Source organism: Heteronotia binoei, chromosome 9 (assembly GCF_032191835.1).
Source record: "Heteronotia binoei isolate CCM8104 ecotype False Entrance Well chromosome 9, APGP_CSIRO_Hbin_v1, whole genome shotgun sequence".
NCBI lineage: Eukaryota > Metazoa > Chordata > Lepidosauria > Squamata > Gekkonidae > Heteronotia > Heteronotia binoei.
This window is the reverse complement of record NC_083231.1, coordinates 111,108,376-111,132,640: the sequence shown is the minus strand read 5'-3', so window position 1 is coordinate 111,132,640 and position 24,265 is coordinate 111,108,376. Positions and strand designations below refer to the sequence as shown.

Below are 24,265 nucleotides of genomic sequence, written 5' to 3'. Positions count from 1 at the left end.
GTTCATCAGGGTTCATCTCCTTCCTTGGAGGTTTTTAAACAGAGGCTGGATGGCCCTCTGACAGCAAGGAAGATCCTGTGAGTTTAGGGGGAGGTGTTTGTGAGTTTCCTGCACGGTGCAGGGGGTTGGACTAGATGACCTTGGAGGTCCCTTCCAACTCTATGATTCCAGGTCATTTCTATTTGGCCAGCAGGGCCATCCTTTTAAAAAGGTAAAGGTGGTCAGTCCCCTGCGTCACCCAGTTGCTACCGACTCAAGGGGTGACATCACATCACGACGTTTCCTTGGCAGACTTTTATGGGGTGGTTTGTCATTGCCTTCCCCAGTCATCTACACTTTACCCCCAGCAAGCTGGTTCCTCATTTCAGTTCCCCTCACAGACGCCTTCCTTCTGATATCCAGTTCAGACCCTCCACCCTCACCTCTCCTCATGTGTGAACTGGGCAGATCTGCGGTAAAGCCAACATCGCTGCCGCCTGTCATCAGTTCAGCCCTTTACAGCAGCATCGAACCAAGGAAAAAACCGAGTTCCACAGCACAGTCTTAATTCAAACAAAGCATGGCAGAATATTTAAAAAAAAACCAACTCCCTTCAGATCTCAGCAGGAAACTGTTTGCTCTGGTACTAACAGTTTGATCCTAAGCAGAGTTCAGCCTTCTAAATCCACTGAAGTCAATGGACCTCGAAAGGGGTAACTATGCGTAGCATTACGCTGTAAATGAAGCAAACGCTTCCGTCATGACACCATTCTTGTTATAAAACTCACAGAGCTTCTTCTTTCACGCATCTCCCTGTCTAAATCGAAGGGCGGGGCGGGGGGCGAATGCCGTGTTAAAAAGGGACTGATTTAATAAATACAATATGTTCTGCGAGCCAAATAACATCAAAGCGTGAACCTGAAAAACTTTTCAAAAGCTCTCCCCCTCTCCCATGCTCACACACCATACACACAGACAACTTTGACAAAAACAGGGATGCTTTGTGGAAAAATTTTTCCGAGCAAGGAATCCTGAGTAAAAAGACACTCCGCTGCCCTTAAGAAATTGAGAATAGTGGTTACATCAGGAGGGTGTGGTCTAAATATGCAAAGGAGTTCCTGCTACAAAAAAAGCCCTGGTTGGAGATCAACATAGCTATGCACCTGAAACTACAATCCAACCCTGAATATCTTTGTTTTAGCCGACAAACTGATACTGAGGACCACATCTCATGGTCAGACCATTTTAACACGTTCCTCGAAACCCCAAAGATTCGAAAACAGCCCCGTGGTTCTTGAAACTCCATCACCATCTCTATAGTCAAGGCCCACGAGCCGCCCCCATCCCTCTTTCAGCATAATGCATCGCAACCGACTCCAGTGTACCTAACCCACCTTGAACGTCTCAACCAACCTTGAGTTTGTGCTCTTTTCGGTTTACGATGACAGCTGTGATCTGCTGGTCCATGAAGATGAGAATGGTCACCAGCAGCGCAGGGATGGCTGCCGCAAGGTACACCCACCAGGGGTTCCCTCCGAACGGCGGGACAATCCAGCCTCTGTGGGGGCTCGTTGGCTGGATGGACAAAGAGATGGACATGGGCATCACTTGCAAAACTTAACCCCAGGACAAAGCAGACCCAACTGCAACGGCGACAATGAAAGGCTCTCTGAAGCTACGTTCCTCCTATTCTAAAATGCATCATCATCATCATCATTATCATTAGGGTTTGTAGAATCTTTCGGGCTCAAGTGCCGTGTTCTACTGGAGAAAGTTTTTCTTCCAGACGTTTCGTTCTCGGCTGCGGAGAACATCCTCAGTGGCGTTGAAGCCGGAGCAGGCGCTCTGACCTTCTTGGCTGCTGTGCATTGAGTGGGGCCAGGGCTGCTGGAGAGCTGCTATTTCTAGGCTGGAGAGGGTGTGGTGAAAGGGCAATTGATTTGTGGATGTGCCCGTTGTTTGGTGGGGCTTCCTGGAAGGGTAGTGATAAGGAAACTGGCTGTCGAATGTGACCATTGTTCTGTGTTAATTGCTGGGAGGGTTGGAAGGGGTGTGAAGATAAGGAAGATGGTTGGTTGTTGACCGTGCTGATTGTTCTGTGGAATGTGCTGGTTGTTCTGTGACTTTCTGCAATTTATAGTCTGTAGGGTGTTTTGCAGAGCTGGGTACCAAGATTGGTGGATGAAAATGCCTTCTTCCTTTCTGTTAAAATTGTGCTGTTAACGATCATCATTATCGTTATTGCTACTACTTCAACTACAACTATTATTAATTTATATTCCGCCGATTCCCCCGTTTGGGGGCTCAGAGTGGAGTACAACATAAATAGTAATAAAATCACAATAAAATTTCAATCGTAATAAAACCCAGTTACAACATTTAGTAAAGCACAACAGGATGGTCCAGCAAGACGACGTAACAGAACAGCATGGCAGAACGGCACTAATAGCACAGAAGAGCAGCACGCTCTTCTTTCCAGGCAAGCATGAATACTGATAACGGGTGAGACAGGCAGGCCTCATTTTGAGCAGGAGCTCACGGAAGCGGTGCTCCAAAAGCTCTAAATTTTGTTGTCCTCCTTCTTTCTTAAACTCCCACCCCCCAAAGGTACTTGCTTCAGGGCTCCATTGTTCAAAGCCCCTGAGAGAATTTTGCTGAACTCTAAGGTTTGACAAACTTGCTAATATTTTTCCCCACAAAAAAAGGGGGAAATAACCAGAACGTATAAAGCAGAAAGATGGGAATCTTCATGCCACTGTGGTGAAGAAGAAGACCACAGACTTATACCCCACCCTCTGAGATTCGACGAACTCTAAGATTTGACAAACTTTCTAATATTTTTCCCCACAAAAAAGGGAAAATAACCCAAACATATAAAGCAGACAGATGGAAATCATCATGCCACAGCAGTGAAGACAACGACAAAAACAAAGACAAAGACGACGACGAAGAAGAAGACAACAAACAGAGATTTATACCCCACCCTTCTCTCTGAATCAGAGTCTCAAAGTGGCTTACAATCTCCTGTAATTTCTTCCACTACAACAGATACCCTGTGTGGTGGATGGGGCTGAGAGAGAAGCTGCCCTTTCAAGGACAATGCTTGCGAGAGCTATGGCTGGCCCAAGGCCATTCCAGCAGCTGCAAGTGGAGGAGTGGGGACTCAAACCCAGTTCTCCCAGATAAGAGTCCGCGCACTTAACCACTACACCAAACTGGCTCTCAAGGAGAAAGTAATTTTAAAAAAATATGACGGGAGTAAGGTTTTATTATGACAATTCGATTTCAGAAAGCATTTTAAGGTAGATGCTGAGCTGATAAAGAAAAAAGTCCATCAACGTACCTTGAATTCACTTGGCACAATGAGTTTGGGTGTATCTACACCTACCAGGGCATCGATCCCACAGAATATCAGAATGGAAAGGATGATGGCGAAGTCGCTGATCAGCTTCCGTGCCTGGGGGGGAAAAAAATTAATTGACATTAGACTATTGTCAGAACTTTACAGTATCTTTAATATAAGAAGGAGCCTGCATAATGAAGGGCTGCAGGAAAATGATCTAAGTATTTAGTAACAGGATCTAAAACCAAATTGCATCCAGAAATTATAGGACGTCCTGGAGGTGGTCTACCCCACTTTGTGTACTTTAGGTAATATACAGGGCTTTTTTTGGTGAGCCAGTTTGGGGTAGTGGTTAAGTGTGCGGACTCTTATCTGGGAGAACCGGGTTTGAGTCCCCGCTCCTCCACTTGCAGCTGATGGAATGGCCTTGGGTTAGCCATAGCTCTGGCAGAGGTTGTCCTTGGAAGGGCCAGTTTGGTGTAGTGGTTAAGTGTGCGGATTCTTATCTGGGAGAACCGGGTTTGATTCCCCACTCCTCCACTTGCACCTGCTGGAATGGCCTTGGGTCAGTCAGAGCTCTGGCAGAGGTTGTCCTTGGAAGGGCCAGTTTGGTGTAGTGGTTAAGTGTGTGGACTCTTATCTGGGAGAACCGGGTTTGAGTCCCCGCTCCTCCACTTGCAGCTGATGGAATGGCCTTGGGTCAGCCATAGCTATCGCAGGAGTTGTCCTTGAAAGGGCAGCTTCTCTCTCAGCCCCACCCACCTCACAGGGTGTCTGTTGTGGGGAAAGAAGCTATAGGAGATTGTAAGCCGCTCTGAGACTCTGATTCGGAGAGAAGGGCGGGGTTTAAATATGTAGTCTTTTTTTTTTAGCAGTAACTCCTTTGCATATTAGGCAACACCTCCCTGTTGTAGCCAATCCCCTTGGAGCTTACAGTAGGCTCTGTAAAGAAAAGCCCTGTAAGCTCTTGGAGGATCGGCTACATCAGGGGGGTGGGGCCTAATATGCAAAGGAGTTCCTGCTACAAAAAGCCCTGGTAATATATTAAAAAATAGGTTTATGGGATATTCATTCATTAAATACTTAGCCACAGATTGTTCTATATGGCCTAGGTTAAGGCTGGGACCTTTTGCAACAGGACTTTTAATTTGCTTTTCTCCCTTTACGAGAGCAGTGGACATTCATCACACATTCACAATATCTGCATGATTACTAGAATATGATGATGTTAAATAACTACAGGACACTTCATTTTTCATAATAATTAAATAACGCTCTTATGTCTTCAAGTCACAGGTCCCAAATATTGACAGGAATGTCGGGGGGGGGGGGGGCCTGCATTTTAAGGCTCCCAGATTTTCAATCTGAATGATTTCCAGGGCAACAGGAGAAAAGGGGAAGGGCTTCTGGGCAATGCGATCACACAGTAGGGAGAGTACTCAAACCATCTGTCCAATCACGGTGATTCTCTCATAGCTCTTTTTGGCTCTCTGAGCACAGTGGGGAAAGAAGAAGACGACGACTGCAGATTTATACCCAGCCCTTCTCTCTGAATCAGTCTCAGAGTGGCTTACAATCTCCTATATCTTCCCCCCCCCACAATAGATACCCTGTGTGGTAGGTGGGGCCGATATGGCTCTCACAGAAGCTGCCCTTTCAAGGCCAACGCCTGCGATAGCTATGGCTGACCCAAGGCCATTCCAGCAGGTGCATGTGGAGGAGTGGGGAATCAAACCCAGTTTTCCCAGATAAGAGTCTGCACACTTAACCACTACACCAAACTGGCTCTAAGTAGGATACTTAGGATACCAAGTAGGCCTGGCTACAGCCTGAATCTATTTCAGGGTGAGGTTTTTTGGAGAGCTGCGCTGCTTCTGCTACTGCTCTGCCACTCCAGACCCTGAGGAAAATTTCAACCTCTGAAAAAAAGCCGAATCAGAACCCCGAAACAGTATGCAGGAACCGGAATGCTCCAGAATACTGGTACAGAACACATTCCTGGAATCCACATCTGAAAATACTGATTGTTTTTTCAGGTACACATCCCTGTGAAGGAGTTCAGTGTAGCTAATAGCAACTGAGAAGGAGCCCCGTGGCGCAGTAATAATAACAACAATAATACATTCTATTTATATCCCTACCTCCCCGCCGAAGCAGGCTCAGGGCGGCTCACAACATATAAATTTCAGTTTAGAGCAAAACATCAGTACAATTTGATAAACAATTCATTAAATAAGAACCATCATATTTAAAACCATTGTTTACAATTAAAATTAACATTTGCGGTGCTACATCTCAGATGTTTTCCTCAGCGAGTTTGGTGGCTGGATATGTCTACAGCAGGTCTATCTGCGGTCTATATTTAAGCAAAGGCCATTTTAAAAAGAGTAGTCTTGCAGGCCCTACGGAATTGATCAAGACTCCGCAGGGCCCGCACTTCATCCGGAAGTCGATTCCACCAGTGTGGAGCTACGATCGAAAAGGCCCGTTCTCGTGTGCTCTTCAATTTGGCCTCCTTCGGCCCAGGGATAGTCAACCAGTTCTTTCCCCCTGATCTCAGTACTCTCTGGGGCCCATATGGGGAGAGACGGTCCCTAGGGTAGGCAGACCCTCGATCATATAGGGCTTTAAAGGTAATGACCAGCACTTTGTAACGAACCCGGTATACAACTGGCAGCCAGTGCAGCTCAAGCAGCCCTGGCTGTATGTGCTCCCACTTCGGGAGCCCTAATAGCAGCCTAGCCGCCGCATTCTGCACCAGCTGCAGCTTCCGGGTTCGGCACAAAGGCAGCCCCATGTAGAGGGCATTACAGTAATCCAGTCTCGAGGTGACCATTGCATGGATCACCGTTGCTAAGTCATGACACTCCAGGAAGGGGGCCAACTGCCTCGCCCGTCTAAGATGGAAAAACGCGGATTTGGCAGTGGCCGCTAACTGGGCCTCCACTGACAATGAAGGCTCCAGTAGAACCCCCAAGCTCTTGACCCTGTGCGCCGCTTTCGGTGAAACACTGTCAAAAACTGGGAAGGGAATTTCTACTCTTAAAGCACCACGACCCAAGCAAAGGACCTCCGTCTTCGTTGGATTCAGCTTCAACCTACTCAGCCTGAGCCAACCTGCCATGGCTTGCAATGCTAGGTCCAGATTTTCTGGGACGCAGTCAGGCCGACCGTCCATTAGTAGATAGAGCTGGGTGTCATCTGCGTATTGGTGACACCCGAGCCCATACCTCCAGGCAATATGGGCAAGGGGGCGCATGTAGATGTTAAATAACATCGGAGAGAGGACTGCCCTTTGTGGCACCCCACAATCTAGTGAGTGCCTCTGGGACAGCTCTCCCCCAATTACCAGTGTGGTCAGCTGCAGTACTGCAGTCCAAGCTCTGCTCATGACCTGAGTTCGATCCTAGCAGAAGCTGGGTTCAGGTAGCCAGCTCAAGGTTAACTCAGTCTTCCATCCTTCCGAGGTCAGTAAAATGAGTAGCCAGCTTGCTGGGGGGAAAGTGTAGATGACTGGGGAAGGCAGTGGCAAACCACCCCATAACAAAAAGTCTGCCAAGAAAACTTCATGATCAGTGTTCCCTCTAAGCTGAGTTAGCATGAGCTAGCTCACAGATTTTTAGCTTCCAGCTCACACATTTTTGTCTTAGCTCAGCTCAGGAAGAATTACCCCAGAGTGCACTAGTTTATACAGTAGCTCACAACTCTAATGCCAGTAGCTCATAACTTTAATGTCAGTAGCTGAAAAAGGTAAAGGAAGGGTCCCCTGTGCAAGCACCAGTCGTTTCCAATTCTGGGGTGACGTTGCTTTCACGTTTTCATGGCAGACTTTTTTACGGAGTGCTTTGCCATTGCCTTCCCCAGTCATCTACGCTTCCCCCCCAGCAAGCTGGGTACTCATTTTACCGACCTCGGAAGGATGGAAGGCTGAGTCAACCTGGAGCCAGCTACCTGAAAACCCAGCTTCCACCGGGGATCGAACTCAGGTTGTGAGCAGAGCTTAGGACTGCAGTACTGCAGCTTTACCACTCTGAGCCACGGGGCTCTGTCAGTAGCTTGCAAAGTAGAATTTTTGCTCACAAGACTCTGCAGCTTAGAGGGAACACCGGTCATGATGTGACATCACCCCATGGGTCGGTAATGACTTGGTGCTTGCACGGGGGACTACCTTTACCTTTAAAAAAAAACAGCAACTCGGGGTCCTATCCTCCATGACTGTACCTACCTTTTAACACCATCTAAGTCAGTGGCCACTGCTACATCCAGAGACCATGATCTCCACAAATTAATTTTCTGCTGCGCGTGAAAGTAGTTCGTTCGGTCGCTTCTGAATTTACTGCCCACTATTCACTGGACATGCCGTATTCTAGTACAGGGGTGGCCAAACTACGGCTCAGGATCCACATGCGGCTTGTTCACACATATTGTGTGGCTCTTGAAGCCTCCACTGCCTTGTCAGCCAGCTTGGAGAAAGCTTTTCTCTCTTTAAATTACTTCTCCAAGCCAAGCCAGCTGGCGGCTTGGATAACATATTTAGTTAAAGTTGTTTTTCTTTCCACCTCTCCCTCCCTCCATTTGCCTTCCTTCCTTCTTTCCTCCTGTCATGATCCTGGACCTACTGCAGGCCCCAGGGAAGCCTGCTTAGGAGTGACTGGGGAAAGCCTACATCTCCCAGGATCCCCTCTGCCCCTCTGATGGAGTAGCAAGGGGTTTGGAGGGAAACAGGCACAGAGAGGGGTGGGGCCTGGAAAGAGATTATGTAAAGGCCAAGCCCAGGAAGTGGGTGTTCTTTCCCTGGAAGGCTTAGCTGGAAGCAGGCTGTAGTCTGGAGAGCTGGAAGCAGGGGAAAGACCCTTACCCCTGGGGGGTAAATGCTGGTAAGAGTAGGGACTGTGAGATAGATGCGTTAGGGCATTTGTTTATTTTCCCTTCACCCTTTTACTGTTTTATGCACCTTGTTAATTTATGTTGCACTGGAATGTTTAAACCCTTTTGTTGTTGTTCACTCTGCCTGGTCCTCACCCCCATTATTTGGCCTAGCTAAGGGAGGCCTGAAGGCCTTGGGAGGGAACTCTGGGCCTTCTCAAGGGGAACCCTTAACCCAGAGTGGTGGCAGCAATTTGGTAAGAGCCCTCTGAGTCGTGACACCTCCCTTTGTGGCTCTCAAACATCTGACGTTCACGTCTTGTGGCTCTCAAACATCTGACATTTATTCTCTGCGGCTCTTACGTTAAGCAAGTTGAGTCACCCCTGTTCTAGTATTATCTCCATTTCCTCAATAACATACATAATTTTATGTCATTGCTCCTTTCCTCCCTTTTCTAAACTGAAAACCTCCACTAGGCACGTTGTAGGTGCTAAAAAAAAAAAGAAAATCCCACCACAAGGCAAGAATCGGAGATACTTACAGTGGTCGGGAAATAGCGACTGGTCTTGAATTTCTTCAAGGCCATGGAGCAGGTGTAGGTGCCCAAAAACAGGATACAAGACATGAGGGTGATGTCAGGAACATAACGGCAGTTGTTTCCACCCAAGTTGCCTTTGTATTTCAGACACTCCTTCGTGGACAGAGAGGACCAGTCGATCGTGCCGTTGTGCTGTCAAGAAAGTCAACGTGGTGGTCAGTAAGGTCATTGCTGAAAACAAAGACACATTGCCCTATGCTGAAGTCATTGCTGAAAACAAAGACACATTGCCTATGCTGAAGTCATTGCTGAAAACAAAGACACATTGCCTATGCTGAAGTACTTGTTCACCCCAAAGAGTGAGTAACACATGGAATTCACTGCCGTAGGAGGTGGTGGCGGCTGCAAGCATCGACAGCTTCGAGAGGGGATTGGATAAGCATCTGGAGCAGAGGTCCATCTGTGGCTATTAGCCACAGCGTATTGAGAACATAAGAGAAGAGCCATGTTGGATCAGGCCAATGGCCCATCCAGTCCAACACTCTGTGTCACACAATAGCCAAAAAAATTATATATATATATATATATATATATATATATATATACACACACACACGCACACACACACACAAACACACAAACTGTGGCTAATAGCCAATGATGGACCTCTGCTCATATTTTTATCTAACCCCCCTCTTGAATCTGTCTAAGCTTGTAACCGCCACCACTTCCTGTGGCAGTGAATTCCACATGTTAATCACCCCTTTGGGGTGAAGAAGTACTTACTTTTATCCGGTTTAACCTTTCTGCTCAGCAATTTCATCGAATGCCCACGAGTTCTTGTATTGTGAGAAAGGGAGAAAAGTACTTCTTTCTCTACTTTCTCCATCCCATGCATAATCTTGTAAACCTCTATCATGTCACCTCAAAGTCGACGTTTCTCCAAGCTAAAGAGCCCCAAGCGTTTCAACCTTTCTTCATAGGGAAAGTGTTCCAAACCTTTAATCATTCTGAACTATTGTTGGGAACTCTGTCTGGTGCAATCATGCTCTGCATTCTTGGTGCTTATATAAGACTATAGAAACCATCAGTCAATGATAAGTTTCTGATTGAATTTCAAGCAGGAGTTTTTGCTTTCAGATAAATCATTCTAGGGCTGTGGCTCACATGAAAGAGGCAGCATTACCTGAAAGGATTTGGGCTTTAAAGCAGGGGTCCCCAACCCCCAGGCCGTGGACCAGTACCGGTCCGTGGCCCTGTTAGCAACTGGACCGCAGGATGAGGCAGAGGCACTGCACTGCCCCTTTCAGCCTTACCCGGATCCCAGGCGAATGAAAGATATAGCACAGCCTCACTCTGAAGCACTGCCTCTTTCATTCACACAGGTCCCAGGTGGTCGAAGGGGCAGCAGGGCAGTGACCTTCACCTGCTCCTCATTTAAAGACCCCCATGGTGGGGGCAGGGACGGGGTGTGGGGCATGGGGGCAGTCTGGGGAGACAAAAGCCCTAGTGCCCCCACCGGGTCCGGGTAGAAAACTGTCTTCCACATAACTGGTCCCTGGTGCCCAAAAGGTTGGTGGGGGGGCTAATGCTTTAAAGAACCCGAGCAGCTTGTAATTTTAGAGAAACAACAGCCAAGCTTAGGGGGTGTGGCCTAATATGTAAATAAGTTCATGCTGACTAGCACTATGCAAAGTGAATACTTCAAGGCACTAGTTCATTGGGAAATGCCATAAGGATTATAATATCAGGCATTAAGATCCAGTCATGAGCCCTGAAAGCCCATCTATGCATTTGGTGCTTTAAGGAGGCTCTCGCCTCAATGATCTTACAATTTACATTTAAGGAACAGGGGAAAACAGGAAAGCAAGGGTCTTCCCTTGCTTTCCTAAGAACACAAGAGAAGCCGTGTTGGATCAGGCCAATGGCCCATCCAGTCCAACATTCTATGTCACACAAGAGAAGCCATGTTGGATCAGGCCAGTGGCCCATCCAGTCCAACACTCTGTGTCACATAAGAGAAGCCATGTTGGATCAGGCCAATGGGCCCCATCCAGTCCAACACTCTGTATCACATAAGAACATAAGAGAAGCCATGTTGGATCAGGCCAATGGCCCATCCAGTCCAACATTCTATGTCACATAAGAGAAGCCATGTTGGATCAGGCCAGTGGCCCATCCAGTCCAACACTCTGTGTCACATAAGAGAAGCCATGTTGGATCAGCCAGTGGCCCATCCAGTCCAACACTCTGTATCACATAAGAACATAAGAGAAGCCATGTTGGATCAGGCCAATGGCCCATCCAGTCCAACATTCTATGTCACATAAGAGAAGCCATGTTGGATCAGGCCAGTGGCCCATCCAGTCCAACACTCTGTGTCACATAAGAGAAGCCATGTTGGATCAGGCCAGTGGCCCATCCAGTCCAACACTCTGTATCACATAAGAACACAAGAGAAGCCATGTTGGATCAGGCCAATGGCCCATCCAGTCCAACACTCTGTGTCACATAAGAACATAAGAGAAGCCATGTTGGATCAGGCCAATGGGCCCATCCAGTCCAACACTCTGTGTCACATAAGAAACATAAGAGAAGCCATGTTGGGTCAGGCCAATGCCCATCCAGTCCAACACTCTGTGTCACACAGTGGCCAAAAACCCAGGTGCCATCAGAAGGTCCACCAGTGGGGCCAGGACACTAGAAGCCCTCCCACTGTGCCCCCCCCAAGCACCCAGAATACAGAGCATCACTGCCCCAGACAGAGAGCTCCAATGATACACTGTGGTTAATAGCACTGTTTCCTGTTCTTCCTCGTTACTTAAGCGTAAATTGTAATGAGATGGGTAACAGAAGGAGGGAACGGGGACAATGGGGCAGGCTAAAGTGAGAATCTCCCAAGTTTTGCACCTGTGTGCACCTTTGGAATTCTACCGCAGTGTGGCAGGTGCAGCTACAAAATTACTGTCCCAAAATGGCTGCTGTGGGAGGCGGAGCCAGCCACACAATGGCTGCTGCAGCTTTCTTTCATTCACATAGTACAGATCCTTGTGCTAGAGTGGCAGTTTGATAGTTTGGGGGAAGAGGCGTTAGCCCTTTGAGGGCCAGGTGTTGGCTGAGGGGATATAAAGGGGGCTAGGATGGGACACGGGGACCGGCGGAAGATTCTGGAGAGGGCACGGGTGAAGCGAAGAATAAATACAGCCAGATGCAGAAAGCGGGTCCGGTCTGCTTCTTTCACCACAGGCAGCTGCTGCCGAAGCAATATTTTCAAAAATCTGAACAGCCGGTCAAATTTCCAGTGCCCAATCAGAACCCTTGTTTGGCAAAAGCCCCACCTGGCCTCACCCACTTCCTAGAAACACTTGACGGGCAACAGAAAATGGATTGTTGGTGCCACAGTGCTCCCAGGCAACACGGTGGGGACCCCTGGGCTAGAGAAAGAAGGGCTGAGAGAATGCATGCTCTGATGACAAAGGGAAAACAAAGACCAATCCTGACCCTTGAAAGCCAGGCTGGGGGAGGCAGAGACTGCTGCCTTCAGAACGGATGAGCGTGCCATCGCCAGCGCAAGAGGCTGTCAGCTATGTGAAGCGTCCCTGCGGCGATGGCTCTTTGTCATCACACATTGCAATACTCAGCACATTTCCCTTCCATCGCCGAGCTGTCCAGCACAATGTCTAATAGGTGATTCTTCCCATTCTTAAGGGCCGTGTGAAATAAATGGAACCATCTGCACAGCTTGCAGGTGGCTTAAGAGCAAGGGAAGTGAGCCTATCTGCTGCATATGCCATACCCTGGATGAGTTACTTTTGTTTTGCTCAAAACCAGGGCTGGGATTCTAGCGGGAGCTCCTTTGCATAGTAGGCCACACCACCTGATATAGCCAATCCTCCAGGAGCTTACAAGGCTCTTTTTTGTAAGCTCTTGAAGAACTGGATACATCAGGGGTGTGTGGCCTAATATGCAAAGGAGCTCCTGCTTAGAATTCCACCCCTGCTCAAAACAATCAGACCAGGATTCTCTTCCTGCCCCTCGCAACGGATCCTCCTTGTCAACTCACATCTCCCACATTCCTCCCATCAATTCAATGCAGGGCATTTTTTGGTAGCAAGAGCTCCTTTGCATATCAGGCCACACACCCCTGATGTAGCCAATCCTCCAAGAGCTTACAGTAGGCCCCGTAAGAAGAGCCCTGTAAGTTCCAGGAGGATTCGTTACATCAAGTGGCGTGGCCTAATATGCAAAGACAGCTTCATAGCATAGCCAGCTTCAAGAGGGGGTTAGATAAAAATATGAGCAGAGGTCCATCAGTGGTTATTAGTCACAGTGTGTGTGTGTGTGTGTATAATTTTTTTTGGCCACTGTGTGACACAGAGTGTTGGACTGGATGGGCCACTGGTCTGATCCAACATGGCTTCTCTTATGTTCTTCAGTGACACAGAGTGTTGGACTGGATGGGCCACTGGCCTGATCCAACATGGGCTCTCTTATGTTCTTCTGTGACACAGAGTGTTGGACTGGATGGGCCACTGGCCTGATCCAACATGGCTTCTCTGATGTTCTCATGAGGACACAGAGTGTTGGACTGGATGGGCCACTGGCCTGATCCAACATGGCTTCTCTTTTGTTCTTCTGTGACACAGAGTGTTGGACTGGATGGGCCACTGGCCTGATCCAACATGGCTTCTCTTATGTGACACAGAGTGTTGGACTGGATGGGCCACTGGCCTGATCCAACATGGCTTCTCTTATGTTCTCATGAGACACCAGAGTGTTGGACTGGATGGGTCACTGGCCTGATCCAACATGGCTTCTCTGATGTTCTCATGAGACACAGAGTGTTGGGACTGGATGGGCCCACTGGCCTGATCCAACATGGCTTCTCTTATGTTCTTAAAGACGTTCCTGTAACAAAAAAAGCCCCAACTCAAAGTATTTGTAATGTCTCATTCTCTTTGTGCATTTCTTCCTTCAAAGGGCAACTAAAAGCTGTTGCAGAAAAACTTATTCATTAGCGCTTTTTTGAGTTTTTACATGATGCAAAAAAAATAACTGAATGAAAGTGCACGCCTTTCCGCTTAGCATTTTCTAAGAAAGAAAAGAAACCAATGACATAATTCTATTCAGCGAATCTCAGTTTGATAACACCAGTTAAAAACAATAGAGCAAGTGAATCGCAAAACACCGAAGTGATGGCAGGAAGAGCAACTGCAGGCACACAAACATTTCAAGGGTTCAGTTCTTCTGCCCAGGTTTGCTTACCATCTCTGCTAAGTTACTTGCACGCCAGTTCATTGTTGCTGCGAGCAGTGTCATTGATGAAAGAGCTTATTAACTGCAACAGACAAGAGGGGGGAAATGCAGAGTGTTGAAAGCATCGCTTATAGGACAGCGAAAATCAGCAGCAATTTAAAAAGGAACGTACAAGGTCTCCCAGGTAAGAGTCTGTGCCGGGGTGGCCAAACTGTGGTTTGGGGAGCCACATGTGGCTCTTTCACACATATTGTGTGGCTCTCGAAGCCCCCCATCGCCCTGTCAGCTGGCTTGAAGAAGGCATTTAAAGTTAAAGTTGCTATCTTTCCATCTCCCTCTCACCCACTCATCTATTTTCCTTCCTTCCTTGTCTTGCAGCTCTCAAACATCTGATGCTCATGTCTTATGGCTCTCAAACATCTGACATTTATTCTATGTGGCTCTTACATTAAGTAAGTTTGGCCACCCTGGGTCTGCAGAAGAAGAAGAAGAAGAGCAGATTTATAACCCCGCCCGTCTCTCTGAATCAGAGACTGAGAGCAGCTTACAATCTCCTATGTCTTCTCCCCAACAACAGACACCCTGTGAGGTGGGTGGGGCTGAGAGGGCCCTCACAGCAGCTGCCCTTTCAAGGGACAACCTCTGCCAGAGCTATGGCTGACCCAAGGCCTTAAGCACTACACTTAACCACTACACCAAACTGGCTCTCTTAACTCAAAATCCTTAACTTCCTTAGCTTCAGGCACTGAACAAGCACGACAGATGCTTTTGAATTATCTGCAAGTTTCAAAAACAAGAGGCCATGCTTTGTAAGAAAACCTACATTGCTTATCTCCTGGAGTACTATGTGCACTTCTGGAGGCTTCATTTCAAGAAGGATGCGAACAGAATGGAGCGGGTGCAGAGGAGAGCAACGAGGATGATCAGGGGCCTGGAGCCCAAAGTACGTTTTTATCTACGTTACAAGATCAGGACTGCTTACTTTTCATCACGTTATCCGTTTATTAGAAGAAGAAGAAGATATTGGATTTATATCCCACCCTCCACTCCAAAGAGTCTCAGAGCCGCTCACAATCTCCTTTACCTTCCCCCCCCCCACAACAGACACCCTGTGAGGTAGATGAAGATATTGGATTTATATCCCACCCTCCACTCCAAAGAGTCTCAGAGTGGCTCACAATCTCCTTTCCCTTCCTCCCCCACAACAGACACCCTGTGAGGTAGATGAAGATATTGGATTTATATCCCACCCTCCACTCCAAAGAGTCTCAGAGTGGCTCACAATCTCCTTTCCCTTCCTCCCCCACAACAGACACCCTGTGAGGTAGATGAAGATATTGGATTTATATCCCACCCTCCACTCCAAAGAGTCTCAGAGTGGCTCACAATCTCCTTTACCTTCCTCCCCCACAACAGTCACCCTGTGAGGTAGATGAAGATACTGGATTTATATCCCGCCCTCCACTCCGAAGAGTCTCAGAGCAGCTCACAATTTCCTTTACCTTCCTCCCCCACAACAGTCACCCTGCGAGGTAGATGAAGATATTGGATTTATATCCCGCCCTCCACTTCGAAGAGTCTCAGAGCGGCTCACAATCTCCTTTATCTTCCTCCCTCACAACAGACACCCTGTGAGGTGGGTGGGGCTGGAGAGGGCTCCCCCAGCAGCTGCCCTTTCAAGGACAACCTCTGCCAGAGCTATGGCTGACCCAAGGCCATTCCAGCAGCTGCAAGTGGAGGAGTGGGGAATCAAACCCGGTTCTCCCAGATAAGAGTCCACACACTTCACCACTACACCAAACTGGCTATGTAGGGATAATGCACTGGAAAGGTAAATGGTTGGACTTGCGATTAAAGCAACAGCAAATCTATCGATGTTTCCTGCTGTTTTGCGTGGGAAGAAAGCTTCCCACCAGTTTTGCAGAAATGACTCAAATGCTTCTCTGGGTTACACAAATTTTAAAATAGCCAACCATGTTTAAAACGCTCCATTAATTTCAATTGTCGGTGAATCACTGGTTATTAAAAAAGATTTCATATTCGGATCTGTTTATCAGTCCCAGATTTGCACAGCTGAAATTGTATTTATTTGTACCCCATCTTTCTCCCTAGTGGGGACCCAAGAACGCTCATCATTCTCCCATTCCTTCATTTTATCATCACAACAACCAGGGCTCTTTTTATAGCAGGTGCTCCTCTGCATATTAGGCCACACCCCTCTTATGTAGCCAATCCTCCATGAGCTAAGAGGGTTCTTAGTACAGGGTCTTCTGTAAGCTCCAGGATGAGTGGCTACATCAGGGGGGGTGTGGCCTAACATGCAAAGGAGTTTCTGCTACAAAAAAAGCCCTGACAACAATCCTACAGCTGCTGGAATGGCCTTGGGTCAGCCATAGCTCTGGCAGAGGTTGTCCTTGAAAGGGCAGCTGCTGTGAGAATCCTCTCAGCCCCACCCACCTCACAGAGTGTCTGTTGTGGGGGGAGAAGATATAGGAGATGGTAAGCCGCGCCGAGTATAAATCTGGGGTATAAACCTGCAGTCTTCTTCTTCTGAAGTAGTATTGCTTTTTTCCATCTTCATTCTCCACTTCTGAGCAGTTTGGATTCCCCACTCCTCCACTTGCAGCTGCTGGAATGGCCTTGGGTCAGCCATAGCTCTGGCAGAGGTTGTCCTTGAAAGGGCAGCTGCTGGGAGAGCTCTCTCCAGCCTCAGTAGGGCGGGATATAAATACAACATCTTCTTCTTCAATCTGCTCGGACTTCTGCCACTGCAGAGCAGTGACTAGAGTGTTGGCCTTGGATCCAGGAGACCCAGGTTCAAATCTCAGCTTTGTCACGAAGCTCACTGGGTGACTTTGGGCCAATCACTCTCCCTCAGCCCGACCTACTGTGCAGGGTTGTTGTGAGGATCAAATGAGGAGGGGGAGAACGGCATGTGCCACCCTGAGATCCTTAGAGGAAGGGTGGAATCTTAAAAACGAACTAAATAACAAAACACCGAACCAGAGCAGGAGCGTCAAGGCCTGGGTAACAACCAAGACAGCTGGAAGCTTCCTGCCTCAATTCGTTCAGATCCGGAAAACTTGAACGGAAAAGTGCAGGTGCTTATAAAAATAGCGCTATACAGAAAGCCTGCTCAGCCTCAACTTGACACAGGCTGCTCTCCGAACATTGTACACAATGGGGACGAGCACTGCTAACGAACCGCTTGTACAACTGTGCTTCAACAGCCTCTCCTGGAGTGGGGTGGGAAAGGTCAAATACCTTTTGTTTGGAACCTGTCGAGCAGCTTTACGACCTCTTAGGGGGACGGTTCTCCTCTCCCCCCCCCCTTCCGCCCCGCTTGCAAGCTCCATTGCTGTAGTACCACTTGCTGAACAGTAGGAGGAGCAAAGGTTCTTCTCGTTTGGCTAACCAAGACCAACTGTCTAGCAGAAGACCCCCACGACAGTTCCTTCCAAAGGAAATCTTCATCCAGTGCTGGATTTTTCAGCAGTGAGTATGCTGTTTTTAGTTACGGGTTCCAGCACATGGGTGTAAAGGAATTCAGGATGCAGCTTTCATTAAGACAATTTTGTGAAAGGGACGGTGGCTCAGTGGTAGAGCATCTGCTTGGTAAGCAGAAGGTCCCAGGTTCAATCCTCAGCATCTCCAACTAAAACGGGTCCAGGCAAATAGGTGTGAAAAACCTCAGCATGAGACCCTGGAGAGCCGCTGCCAGTCTGAGTAGACAATACTGACTTCGATGGACCGAGGGTCTGATTCAGTAGAAGGCAGCATCATATATTCATATATTCAAGAAGACTGCAGATTTATACCCTGCCCTTCTCTCTGAATCAGAGACTCAGAGTGGGTTACAATCTTCTGTATCTTCTCACCCCACAACAAATACCATTTGAGGTAGGTGGGACTGAGAGCGTTCTCCCAGAAGCTGCACTTTCAAGGACAACTACTATGATAGCTATGACTGACCCAAGGCCATTCCAGCAGCTGCAAGTGGGGGAGTGGGAATCAAACCCGGTTCTCCCAGTTAAGAGTCCACACACTTAACCACTACATCAAACTGGCTGTGTTGGCCTGCAGTAGAGGAAACAGATTCGGGGAGTGAGATTTTCAGGGGATAAAGCTTTTGAGAAACAAAGCTCTGTTCATTTTACTCTCAAAAATAATATCCTGAAAATACTGTTGGTCACTAAGAGAACCATTTTGGTGTAGTGGTTAAATGTGCGCACTCTTCTCTGGGAGATCCGGGTTCGATTCCCCACGCCTCCACTTGCAGCTGCTGGAATGGCCTTGGGTCAGCCATAGCTCTTGCAGGAGTTGTCCCTGAGAGGACAGCTTCTGTCAGAGCTCTCTCAGCCCCACCTACTTCATGGGGTGTTTTTTGTGGGGGAGGAAGATAAAGGAGATTGTGAGCCACTCTGAGACTCTGAGATTCAGAGTATAGGTGGGGTATAAATCCAATATCTTCTTCTTCTTCACTATTGGACATTAATCTAGCTTTCTTTAAAGGGCTACTTGCTGAGTGGTGATAAAGAAAACAGCACATCCATGAATTACTCCATGAAAATTTCACAGCATTATGAATTGGCTGCGACTACGAAATAGCAAGCAGAAATTTCCACCAGCTGTACTATAAAGTACTTCAAAATGTCCATCTTCTATTATGAGAAATTGTTATGGAAAGCAGACAATGTTTGATCTTTTCTCCTCTTCAGGTTACTCCAGACTTGGTATTTGAACTTCTGTATCTGGCTGCAGCACGGAAAACTTGGAATGACATTGCCAAAATTCCAGTCAAGTCAACAGGATTAAGGGCATATAAACCACCCTGCCAAGAGACTTTGTTCAAGTCCCTTCTTTTTCTAAACTGGAAGATGTATTTGTGGGGTACTGACAGGAAAGCACAGATAATTTTTTTTTAACCAGCTGTTTTATGTGCTTTAAATATGTATTTTTAATGTTGGTTTTAATTTTTTTTTTTTATAATATGGTTTTATAATGCTTTGTTTTCAATCCAACTTTATTGCTGTAGCTAAAGGGCACTGCACAAATGTTTTGTTTTAACTGTTCGCTGCCTTGGTGGCCCTCACTGGACAGAAAGGCAGCACAGAGTTTCCACCAATAAGTAACCCAAACAAAATAATGTGGTACAGTAGCTAGAGTATTGAGTATCGGTTGGGAAGAGCCGGATTCAAATACAACCAATACAATACAATACAATTCGGAGGGTGGGACGGGGAGGGCCTCAGTGACCAACCCCCTCCCCATTTGGCACATCTCACTTCGCACTTCGGTGCTCATCATCCCGTTGGGGGAAGGACGGTAGCTCAGTGGTAGAGCATCTGCTTGGGAAGCAGAAGGTCCCAAGTTCAATCCCTGGCATCTCCAAAAAAGTGTCCAGGCAAACAGTTGTGAAAAACCTCAGCTTGAGACCCTGGAGAGCCACTGCCAGTCTGAGAAGACAATACTGACTTTGATGGACCCAGGGTCTGATTCAATAGAAGGCAGCTTCATATTGGGGACAGACAGTGGCTCAGTGGTAGAGCATCTGCTTGGCAAGCAGAAAGTCCCAAGTTCAATCCCCGGCATCTCCAACTAAAAAGGGGCCAGGCAAAGAGGTGTGAAAAACCTCAGCTTGAGGCCGCTGCCAGTCTGAGTAGGCAATACTGACTTTGATGGACCAAAGATCTGATTCAGTATAAAGCAGCTTCATATGTAACCTCTGCAGTGGAGTCAATTGGGTTACTCTGGGAGAACTACCAATTCCCTGACAGACTTACCTCATAGGGTTGTTGTGGGGATCAGTGGGATGTGAGGAGCGCCAAAATAAACAAACAATCCACACAAAATAACATGTCGCAGTGGCCATGTTGACTGGGGAGAGCCGGATTCAAATACATGCTCTGCCCTGAAGTCTATTGGTCTACTCTGGGGGAACTACCAATTCCCTGACAGAACCACCTCATAGGGTTGTCGCGAGGGCCAGTGGGATGCGAGGAGCACCCTGGAAGAAGGATGGATGAAAATGAGAGACAAACGTGTATGGTAGCTAGATTTGAGTCCAGCAGCACCTCGGAGACCAACAAGATTTCAGGCTATGAGCTTTCCAGATTCAAATCTCCCTTTGTCAGATATCTGATGAAGAGAGCCTTAACTCTCAAAAACGACTGGACTTGGATCTGGCTGTTCTATGGCAGACGAACATCGCTACCCTCCTATCGGGCCCTCATAACAAATGAGTTCGACACCCTTGATCTATAGCAATGGCGGAAAGTACCTGGATCCGGTGGCAGGCAGGTGCAGTAATAAAGCGTAACGTATCCCACTTTAAAATGGGAATTGATGGGGTAGTATTCTGCGAGCTTGATCATCTTCTTGAAAGCATCGTAGATGAAGATGAAGCTGATGAGGGAGGAAAAGCCTTCTTCCGTAAACCGGGTGAAGTACTGGACCAAGAAACTGGCGTCTGTGGCCACAAGGATGAGACACAGGAAGGCCGACCACAGGCCGATCCAGAGCCGGAACTCCAGATAATCAAAGCCATTTTCTCTGACAATAAAAAAGATAATCCCCATAAAAACAGAAGAAGCGAGGGTAGGAGGCAAAAGAATAGCATGGAAGAACGGGGCATTCCATTTAATTAAAACCCACCCGTTGGATTTTTTGGAATGGCTAGAGTCAGGGCTAAATAAATGCAACCCCCTCCCCCCTAACCGCCCCCCCCCAGTCAATAACAGGGGTGGCCAAACCTGCTTAACGCAAAAACCACATACAAAAAATGTCAAATGTTTGAGAGCTGCCAGACAGGGAGGGAAGGAGGCAGGAAAATGGGAAGAGAGCGATAGAAAAAAAAAGCTACTTTAACTTTTACATGTATTCTCCAAGCCTTAGCACCTCAGTTCTCCAGATTCATCATATTCCCTACATGTTTTCACCTTCACAGTCAGGAATTGTATTAGCTTATTGTTCTTAATCTTAGACTGTATATCTCGTCTGTCCTTATTTCATGTTATGCCTGAGTATGCCAATAAAAAGGATGATGATGATGACACTGGATTTATATTCCACCCTATACTCTGAATCTCAGAGTGGTCACAATCTCTTTTACCTTCCCCCCCCTCGCCCTCAACAGACACCCTGTGAGGTAGGTGGGGCTGAGAGAGCTCTCCCAGAAGCTGCCTCTTCCAGGCAACTCCTATGAGAGCTATGGCTGACCCCAGACCATTCCAGCAGCTGCAAGTGGAGGAGTGGGGAATCAAACCCAGTTCTCCCAGATAAGAGTCTGCGCACTTAACCACTACACCAAACTAAAGAAGAAGATATTGGATTTATATCCTGCTTTCCACTCTGAATCTCAGAGTCTCAGAACAGCCCACAATCTCCTTCATCTTCCTCCCCCACAACAGACACCCTGTGAGGTGAGTGGGGCTGAGAGGGCTCTCCCAGCAGCTGCCCTTTCAAGGACAACCTCTGCCCGAGCTATGGCTGACCCAAGGCCATGCCAGCAGGTGCAAGTGGAGGAGTAGGGAATCAAACCCAGTTCTCCCAGATAAGAGTCCGCACACTTAACCACTACACCAGACTGGCTCTCTTGGCTGACCCAAGGCCATGCCAGCAGGTGCAAGTGAAGGAGTGGGGAATCAAACCCGGTTCTCCCATATAAGAGTCTGCGCACTTAACCACTACACCAAACTGGCTCACCAAACTCACAGACACCCTGTGAGGTGTGTGGGGCTGAGAGAGCTCTGACAAAAGCTGTCCTTTCAAGGACAACTCCTATGAGAGCTACAGCTGACCCAAGGCTATTCCAGCAACTGCAAGAGAAGGAGTGGAGAATCAAACTCGGTTCTCCTGGATAAGAGTCCGTACATTTAACCACTACACCAAATTGGCCCAAGGAAGAGGAGGAAGAGGGTATTGGATTTATACTCTGTCCTTCACTTGGAATCTCAGAGTGGTTTACAATCTCATTTCCCTTCCTCCCCCCAAAATAGACACCCTGTGAGGTAGGTGGGGCTGAGAGAGCTCTTACAGAAACTGCTCTTGAGAGGAACAGCTCTGCGAGAACTGGGAATGACCTAAGGTCATCCAGCAGCTACATGTGGAAGAGTGGGGAATCAAACCTGGTTCTCCAGGTTAGAGTCTGCCGCTCTTAGCCACTACACCAAACAGGTGGGAGAGGTGTTGCAAAGAATGCCTGTAAAAGATGCAGAGGTACCATACACCTGGTTGGCCCACTTCCTCCTTGCCTCCCCCCCAACTTACTTGCTGAAGTTAAATAAAAGCCGTTCAAAGACCAAGACAGGCCCGGTGCTGCTTAAGATTGTGAGTGGCTGGCCGGCGAGAAAGCAGAAGACAGCCCCTGTCACTGCTGTGCCCAGAAAGCTTTCCAACACGCCCTAGAAACAGGGGAAGGAACAGATCCACAAACTAAGTATCGGCAGATGAGGACAGCCAAAAAGGGGGAGAGAAACACAACCCTGCATGAGAAAGGTAGCCAAAATGGTTGAAACAAAGAAAAAGGAAGTAAAATATAACTGTGCACACAGTGCAAAGGTACAAAATATATATCATTTAATAATACACTTGTTTGTTAAAATATCATGTAAAAACTGTATGGTTACGCATGTAAATACTTAACTGCAACATAAAGACAGAAGTCCATTCATGTAAATACAGGTTAAAAGCAATGTTCCCTCTAAGCTGCAGAATCTTGTGAGCAAAAATTCTACTTCGTGAGCTACTGGCATTAAAGTTGTGAGCTACTGTATAAATTAGTGTGCTCTGGGGTCATCTTTCCTGAGCTAAGAAAAAAATGTGTGAGCTGGAGGCTAAAAATATGTGAGCTAGCTCACGCTAACTCAGCTAAGGTATATAGAATACCACTGTGTGCAAAACCCAACACCAAACACCTTTTGGCAACAAGCCTTCCTCAGTGGTATAATTCATACTGAGCGTTCCATTAATTAAAAATATACCTAAAACTAATCATACACAGAATGGACCTTACTCACATTGAGACGTTCACCCATGGAGTAAGTGGTGTCAAATATTGCTGATATACAACATGGGCAACTCATCAAGATGTAAAATATTTCATAAGAACATAAGAGAAGCCATGTTGGATCAGGCCAATGGCCCATCCAGTCCAACACTCTGTTTCACACAGTGGCCAAAAAAATCCAGGTGCCATCAGGAGGTCCAGCAGGGCCAGGACACTAGAAGCCTTCCCACTGTTGCCCCCCCCCCCCCCCGCCAAACACCAAGAATACAGAACATCACTGTCCCAGACAGAGAGTTCCAACAATACTCTGTGGCTAATAGCCACTGATGGACTTCTGCTCTTAAGAACATAAGAGAAGCCATGTTGGATCAGGCCAATGGCCCATCCAGTCCAACACTCTGTGTCACACAGTGGCCAAGAAAACCAGGTACCATCAGGAGGTCCACCAGTGGGGCCAGGATACAAGAAGCCCTCCCACTGTTGCCCCTCCAAGCACCAAGAATGCAGAGCATCACTACCCCAGACAGAGAGTTCCAACAATACGCTGTGGCTAAGAGCCAATGATGGACCTCTGCTCTTAAGAACATAAGAGAAGCCATGTTGGATCAGGCCAATGGCCCATCCAGTCTAACACTCTGCGTCACACAGTGGCCAAAAAAACCAGGTGCCATCAGGAGGTCCACCAGTGGGGCCAGGATACTAGAAGCCCTCCCATTGTTGCCCCTCCAAGCACCAAGAATGCACAGCATCACTGCCCCAGACAGAGAGTTCCAACAATACGCTGTGGCTAATAGCCACTGATGGACCTCTGCTCCAGATGTTAAAAAGCCCTGGCTACAAAAAAAGGTCCTGACTATTAGAGTGTGCAAATTCAAAAAAGCAAGGGTGAACAGTGGTTAACAACAACAACAATATCCCTCTCCCCTGAACATATAAAATACACTCGATAAAAATAATACAAAAATACCATAAACAATGTTTTAAAATATGATTAAAACTCTATCCACATTAAAATCTATCCACTATCAAGCAGGGTAGGATGTGTGGATGGTGAAGACACAGCAAAAGCATACTGGCTGCCTGGTGGATCACGATCACCCAAAGGCCACCTGAGAAAGAGCCACCTTGAGCGCCCCGTGGAACCTAGGGAAGTCCCACCAGGCAACACCTCTCCAGGCAGCTGGTTGCACAGGATGGGGGCCACCACTGAGAAGGCCCTCACCCTTGTTTACACAAGGAGGACAGTTTGTGGACCAGGACCTGCAATAAATGCCC

At 47.5% G+C, this 24,265-nt stretch overlaps 1 protein-coding gene across 1 annotated transcript in view; it reads right to left on the bottom strand.

Moving 5' to 3' along the window:
• SLC4A4 (solute carrier family 4 member 4) overlaps positions 1-24,265 on the bottom strand; it is a 287,851-nt gene that overhangs the window by 55,905 nt on the left and 207,681 nt on the right. Inside the window, exons 12-17 of the mRNA XM_060247411.1 lie at positions 22,252-22,385; positions 20,264-20,535; positions 13,993-14,030; positions 8,731-8,919; positions 3,323-3,436; positions 1,393-1,554 (exon numbers count right to left, since the gene is read on the bottom strand). Of these exons, the coding sequence (XP_060103394.1) occupies positions 1,393-1,554; positions 3,323-3,436; positions 8,731-8,919; positions 13,993-14,030; positions 20,264-20,535; positions 22,252-22,385 (909 nt within the window). The remainder of the gene's footprint in view (positions 1-1,392; positions 1,555-3,322; positions 3,437-8,730; positions 8,920-13,992; positions 14,031-20,263; positions 20,536-22,251; positions 22,386-24,265) is intronic.